Source organism: Hydra vulgaris, chromosome 12 (assembly GCF_038396675.1).
Source record: "Hydra vulgaris chromosome 12, alternate assembly HydraT2T_AEP".
Taxonomy (NCBI): domain Eukaryota; kingdom Metazoa; phylum Cnidaria; class Hydrozoa; order Anthoathecata; family Hydridae; genus Hydra; species Hydra vulgaris.
The window spans coordinates 2638926-2646898 of NC_088931.1; the positions used below are offsets into that span (position 1 = coordinate 2638926).

At 27.0% G+C, this 7973-nt stretch overlaps 1 protein-coding gene across 1 annotated transcript; it reads right to left on the reverse strand.

Annotated features, from left to right (window-relative positions):
• Nucleotides 1-6181: 6181 nt before the first annotated feature.
• Nucleotides 6182-6610, reverse strand: LOC124808305 (class A basic helix-loop-helix protein 15). Its single transcript, XM_065811491.1, has one exon. It carries the CDS (start codon nt 6608-6610, stop codon nt 6182-6184), a length of 429 nt encoding a protein of 142 aa, XP_065667563.1.
• Between the last annotated feature and the right edge of the window lie 1363 nt (nt 6611-7973).

Consider the following 7973-nt stretch of genomic DNA (forward strand, 5'->3'; position numbering starts at 1 on the left):
CTTTTTCATATAGGGTGTGTCAAAATGCCATCTTTAGAACACTATTGATATAAGAATAGCCTCTATAGATTTCTCTTATTTTCTAGAATAATGCCACGAAATAAATTCCAACTGATGTTACGGTTTTGGCATTTTATTAACTATGAAGATTTGAGTAGTGAACGCTTGTGTAAAATTACCGGACTTCTTGATCACTTGAATAATAATATGGATGACATCTACTGTTCTAATAAAAATATATCAATCGATTAGTCAATAATGCTTTGGAAAGGACGTCTTGTATTCAGGCAGTATGTCAAAAATAAAAGACAAGTATGGTATCAAGTTCTATGAGCTTTGCGAATCAGATGGTATTGTGCTAAAAGTAAAAATCTTTTCTGGCGAGGTTACTCTTGATAAACATTTGTTGGGTCAAACGGGAGCTACTGCTATAGATTTAATGGAAAACTTTTTCGGAAAAGGTTATCACTTGTACACGGATAACTTTTACAATTCCTTTAAACTACCAAAGCGCATGATAAATTAAAAAAACATACATTTGTGGTACTTTAAGAACTGACCAAAAGTCAATTCCAAAAGAATGTACAAAAGCAAAACTGAAACAGGGAGACGTTATTAGCAGAAGCAGAAAGGGTGAAGTGGTTGCTAAATGGAAAGACAAAAGAGACGTGCTAATGATTAACAACTTGCATTCGTTGCAAATGATTGAAGTGACAAACAGGAGAGGAGAGAAGAAAATGAAACCCAACATTATTAAAGATTAGAATCAATGTATGTCAGGAGTAGATAAGAAGGATCAAATGGTATCATATTATAATTGCCTAAGAAAGACAATTAGATGGTATAAAAAAGTAGCACTTGATTTCTTTGATACTTTTTTGTATAATGCTTACTGTCTAAACAGCAAATATAGAGTAGATAAAACAACTTTCTTGCTAAAGTTTAGAGAACTAGTTGTTACGAATTTATTGGGTGAGCGTTTCAATGAAATTGTGCCTCGAATCACCAATAATAGCTTCCACTACTACTCTTCAATACCACCGAATGAAAAGAAAAAATTCCCAACAAAACTATGTTGAGTCTGCTTATAAATAAAACGTAAAGAAACACGATATGAATGTGCTGTTTGTGAAAACAGACCTCTTTTATGTATTGGCGAATGTTTCTGAATGTATCATTGAAAAGAATAGTTTTACACTTTAATTTTCATGAAATAAAATTAAAAATATATAAATATTTTACTTTTGTCTGTTTTAAGCTATTTCTGTCTTTACCCGCATTTAAATTAGGTTCCCTAGATTAGAGAACGAGTATTGTTGAAAACCATACCCTAAGCAAACCCTCACCCTGAAACTTATAGTTAGGTTCCGGGTTTGGTTTAGGTTTGGCTGTAGGTTTGGTTTGGGTATGGCTTTCAATAAAATAAATTTTATTTTTGGGTACAGGGTTAGAGTATAATTTTCAATAAATGTTATGCGTAAAATGTGACTCGTTTTTTACGGACTTACTAAAGGGGTTGCCTGAAATACATGTCCGCCATTAAAAATTAGGAGTTAGAAATAAAAGTTAGTTAAAAATAGTAATGAAATTATTATCAGCTTCAACATATACGGACATTAAAACTTTTCTCACTCAAAGCTCTAAAGCCTTAAAAGAAGGACTTTCTCGTTATTCTTCAGATCATGTAATATCATAAGCTTTTTAATAGTTTATCAGATGCTGTAAAATTTTTTTATTTAAAAAAACCGAAGTTTCTCAAACAAGAATGATGAAAAATATAAGTCATTGGAATGTTTAAATAAAAACGGCAGTATATTAACTGTAGAATGTAAATGCGTAACCGGTAATGGAGAAAGCTGTAAACATATATTTGCTTTGTCATTGATTTTACAATTAAAAGAAAATGTATCTTGTTACATCTTATTGATTTTTTACTTGATTTTCTTATTAAACATGTTCTTCAACAATCAGTTAAGTAAAAGTAGAACACAGAAGAAAAAATTAAATTAGCCAGAAAATTTCTTTTTTCAAATGCAACTAAAAACAAACCACTACTACCTACTATAGAGAAATTTGTAGTTCAAATAGAACGTTTTAAATAAAACATTTCAGATAGAACGTTTCAGATAGAACGTTTCAGATAGAACGTTTCAGATAGAACGTTTCAGATAGAACGTTATAAGAATGAATTTTTTGCATTTAAATGTAAAAAAATTTTCGGAGCGTTTTTAACAACACAAATCTCAGAACTAATAAAAGAAGCTACAATATATCAATCATAAAAATTTGAAATCTTTTAGATTTGGAACAATATCATCATCTGCTGCTCATGGTGTCATAACAAAATTTTATGTTGACTTAGTAGGGAAAATAATACGGGCAATAACAAGTTCATGTGCTCAACTTTTAGGTTATAAAATTAATGCTTACAGTAAATCAATTCAAAGGGTAACACAATTGAGACCTATGCCAGAAAAAGATATATCAGGGGAATAAAAAAAGTTCATAAAATTTTAGATGTTGCTAAACCGGGTTGATACTATCGATGGAAAAACTTTACCTCGAAGCAAGCCCAGAGGATGTAAGAAGTTGTACAAGCTGTGGGTTTTGCTTGAAAAAATGTTTCTAAGTGCATTCAAGCAAAAAAAATCTGCAAACATGATCAAAGTACATTATGTTTATTAAAAAAAATTCTTTTGTTAACACATACACACTTAAATGTGGCCATCAATATAGCATACAAATACAACACCAGTTATTTATTAGTGGTTATTTGTTATTTATAGTTAGATTTCTCCGTATTTTTAGCAAGTGATCAAAACTGTGAAAGAATTTACTCTGATCCTAGCTATTTTACAAATGATAATTTAAAAGAAATAAAGAAATGCATCAACGATTCATAAAGATCTCAAAGCGAAATGCATTAGCTCTTTGAAAAATTAGCAAATGACAACAAAAAATCTTAAGCAACAAAAAATGTGACAATGTGCTGAACATATTTTGAAAGCATCAATATTTTGTAATTTTTTTTGTTGTATAAAAAAATATCAGTAATAAAAAGGAATTAAAAAAATTAGGTCAACCTTTCATTTTTATTAACATTTTATGATCATAACGTATATCCACAGAGTTTATTTAATAATGGTCTTTGATCAGAGGCAATTCTACAAAAAAAAATGACGGGGGTGAATTCTTAAAAAGTACCGACTGGCTCCTTAAAACAAAAAAAAAAAAAAATAAGGTCCTCCAATCTAAAATTTACCCGAATAAATTGTGTCAAATACCCGACTAAATTCGTCAAAAAGCCGACTATAACTTGAAAATCACCTTCTTTGGGGTGGGGGTGGGATTGGTTTGTTCCGCTGCTCTCCCGACCCTTTGTAAAATCGCCTCAGTCTTTGATAATTTATTTATCTGGATTTCTTCAATCGTTGTTGCAGTTATGAACGACGTAATAATCACTGCAACTCATGAATACTGTTTTTTTTTGTTTTATGTACTTTTTTTCGTAACTTATTTTTTTTTTTTTTTATTGTTAAAAATTATGTTTTTATTTGTTCGCGCTTTAGTTATACCATAATGCTTTACCCATGAAGTTTGATAAATTAAAAGCATAATGGGCTCCTTTTTTTTTTTTTTTGCAAGAATATGTACATGGTAAATTTACATCGAATATATTACCGGCAGGATTTCTAGAAGATCAAAAGATCTTACCATGAAGCCATTAAAATATATATCACAAAAAAAAATGACAACACTCTTATATTTTTTACAATTTATATAACAAACAAAATAAAGTGTAAATCAAAACAACTAAAGTACTAAAAGTAGATATCTTGTGTTGAAAAGATAATTTCTTTTATTCTCCGTTCAAAAAAAGAATAAGACCATTTTTAAAAAAATCAAAATTACGTAAAACTATTTTATTTCAAAGAAAAGGAACTCGACAACCCTGACCTCGATAAGAAATACAAAACTAATCATGTTTAGTTTAGAAAAATGGCTCTCGGATATTTTTACCAACACGAAGAACATATTTGTTTTTAGGTTTTAAATTATAAATATTTATAAATACACTAGGTGATATATTTTCTTTACATTTAAACATAAAACATAAAATATTCATAACATTTCGTAAATATTTAAAGTTTTCATTTCTTTAAGAAGCGGTGTTGAGGTTGAAAAACGATTTGTAAAATTAATTATGCGAGCTGCGTGTTTCTGATGTCGATAGAGAGATTTAAGTTTGGTTTTGTGAGCGATTCCCCATATAATAGTTGCATCATTTAAACGGCAATGAATAAATGAAAAATATATTCTAGTTGTGTTAATTTGTGTTTATTTAACATCTAACTTTATGTAGAACTCTAAGGCTTTTAGTCAATTTCGTGGAAATATTGTCAATTTATTATTTTTACATATATATACAATGTAAGTACTTCTATATTATACAATGTAACAAAGATTCATTCCTAAATAATAAATTGATGGTATAGATGTATAAAAAAATCAACATTTTATGCATGAAGTCTAAAATATACAAGTATTTTTTTACCTCCAAGATAAGTTTCCTTAAGTTACAAAATAACTTGGAACTTTGTAACTTTCTCTTTTTTTAAGATAGCGTATTCAGTAGAATACCGTATTCAGTAGAACTGTCAGGCTACTGGCTTTTGACTACATTTGACAGGCTACTTTTGACTACATATTAAAATGCAATTTATATATTAAATTAAACTATATTAATCAAAATATATTTTGTATATAAAAACATGCTATATGTATTAAAATTTATTTTATATGTTAAATATATTTATATATTTAAAAATACTTGCACTTGCATATGAATATTTTTTATAAATTTTTTAAATATATTTGATGTCTTCTGATACGCCACATTACGCTTCACTAAGCGGAATTAAGATTTTTCTGACATTTTTTAAAGGTTTTTTCAATTAAAATCAAAAAAATTTAGAAAACGAAAATTTAGGTTAGTATACCAACCTATAGTTCCTAATTAAAAAAACTAATGTTATTTTAATTTTGGTTTTTAAGATACGTGTTTTTGATAAATTTCTAAATTGCTTACGATAAAAATCAAATTTCTTATACTTAAATATTTTTAACATAAAAAAATTAAAAATCAAATTTCTGCATTATACTTAAATATTTTTAACATAAAAAAATTAAAAATCAAATTTCTGCATTATACTTAAATATTTTTAACATAAAAAAATTAAAAATCAAATTTCTGCATTATACTTAAATATTTTTAACATAAAAAAATTAAAAATCAAATTTCTGCATTATACTTAAATATTTTTAACATAAAAAAATTAAAAATCAAATTTCTGCATTATACTTAAATATTTTTAACATAAAAAAATTAAAAATCAAATTTCTGCATTATACTTAAATATTTTTAACATAAAAAAATTAAAAATCAAATTTCTGCATTATACTTAAATATTTTTAACATAAAAAAATTTTAAATCAATTAAAAACCATGAAAAGCACAAAAAAAAAAACGTTTTTGCATAATAGTTTTTTGTGTTTAGTTCCAGTCCTCGAAGAATTGTTGATCAAATAATATTACTAAAGGAGTAGCCAGATTTTTATTTGAATTTTATGCAAAAACTTTTTATACGTAAGAAAATATTCTGGCATTCTTTGTAGTGAGATATTTCGATTCATTTTTACGGTTATGAACTGTATAAAAACAGACTTAGAATATTCTTCAACAACTTATGCTATATTCGCTACTTTTTAAAAAGTTGAAACTTATTTAAAATTTTAATTTAGTTTCAAAAAAATTGTTTTAAGAAAATGGCTAATAAAGTTTATTTTGACTGCTTCTATGTTATGAAAATAACTTGATTTGCAAATAAATGTATACTAATGGAAAAATGACACAAAAAAAAGTTACTTAAAAAATGATAAAAAAAAAAAAGCTTTTTATAAACATTTTAAAATATTTATAATATAAATTACAAATTCAATTAGTTTACAAAAATTTATAAAACCCGTTATTTATTATAAAAACAAGCATCTATTGTAAGCAAACAAAGTTCATTCCCATTCCTCTTTTATTAATTAGCTTAGTGAGCTGTTTATAATCTGAAGGATGAGTTTTAGATTTTTTTGACGTTTTTAAAGTGTAAAGATTCGTCAACATGATCTTTTAGGTTGATTCTTTATGGTCTAAAAGCTCTTTAAGACTTGCTATATAATATTTTGCGAGACGTAATGTTTCTATTTGGGTCAGTTTTTGTCCACTTTTACATGGAGTAAGATGATTTGGAATCATTTTTCTTAAAACATCAAAGGCATTATTTATTCGATTTTGTCTTGCCCTTTCCCGTTCGTTGCGTTTCATTTGACGGTATTTTTTGGTTTGCGGTGATACATCACGTTCTCGTTTTATTTTTTTAATATCGTTTTTGTTTCCTCGTTCTAAATTGAAGCTTTCTTCAAAAAAACTTGTTTCAAACGAATCTGTTAATGGATTAAAATATGGTAATTCTAAATATTGTTCGTCAACTGCATTATTTCTTTCCGATAGAAAATCTTCAAAAGTATGTGTTTGTATATTGTTACTTACTAAATACATTTTAACTTTTTTCCAGTTGATGATCGTGATGTACTTTGCTGCACTATTTATAAGAAGTATTTGAAATCCCAATAACATTTCTAAAACGTGTCGAAATAAAAATAAAATACTGATATTTTTGCAAAAAAAAAAACGTGTTTAAAAAAATAAAAAAGTAATTGAAAAAAAACTTTCCGTAAAAAATGTTGTCCACACTAACATGTTGCACCCTTGAACATGTTGTCCATACCAACATGTTGCACCCTAGAACATGTTGCACCAACGAGCTTACTCTGTTTAATTAGAACGGAAAATCTTTTGATTGTTTAAATGCATTTAACTTTGCTCTTTTGTTTTGGTCGCAGTTGGCTCTTTAAACACTTAGAATTAGCAAAAAATTGATCTTGTCTCATGTCTCATGAAATTAATTATTAAAAATTAGTTGCGATCTTTGGCCGATGTTTTATTTCGATGAAATGACGAATTAGTTGCGACCTCTAACCGATGTTTTATAAGGAAGATTAAAAAATGACGATTTACTAAACCTTCATTATAACTACATCATTGAAAGTCTCATAAAGTAATTGATAAGACAAAAAATGGTAAAAAAAAAACATTCGAAGAATTATAATACTTTACTTTAGATTTAAGTTGCTTTGTCAACTGGTAAATTTGAAAAATAATAAATATTCTTTTGCGCAACTCTTGAAGCGTGTGCAGTCGCATCGTTGTGTGTTTTCGAAAATATTTTATTGTCGGTTATCAACTTCAATTAAACCAGACGATTCGAGAAAATTTATAAAAAACTAGATGGCAAACAAAGCTGGCAAAAATAAAGTTTTGCTCTAGCAAAATATTAATTTATTTTGTTTTACTACATTTTCTAAAAAATATAATTTAAAGGCCTAATTTAAAGCAAAAAAAAATTTAATTTTTTTCTCTTTTATTCTTTTTTTTTTTCATTTAGATTTTGCACGAGCGTGACTCGCGACCTTTTATGTTCCTAAAAACGCGTTCAGTAAAATGTTCAGACTTGAAAATAATGTCTTTGTTATAGATTGATGAAACTAAGAATCGAAGTTGTACAACTGGAAGCGATATAAAATATTAATACAATATAAATTGATAATGGTGAATTTTATTAATGGGCGTGCGCAGCTCGCGTGCTGTATATTATTTTTGAAAATATCTTTTTGATAATTTTTGGCGAGCGGAAAAAAAGATGTAACACGTTCCGAAATCAAAAAAAGGTTCATTTCTTTATAAACATTTTATAATGTTTATAAAGAAATGAACCTTTTTTGAAAAAATAAAATACATAATTTTATAAATTTCTATAAGATTAAATTTTGTGCATAATTTAAAAAATGCTATACTTAACCCC

What these genes read in the sequence shown, in the direction of transcription:
- LOC124808305 (XM_065811491.1), bottom strand. Translation starts at nt 6,610, where the DNA reads ATGTATTTAGTAAGTAACAATATACAAACACATACTTTTGAAGATTTT.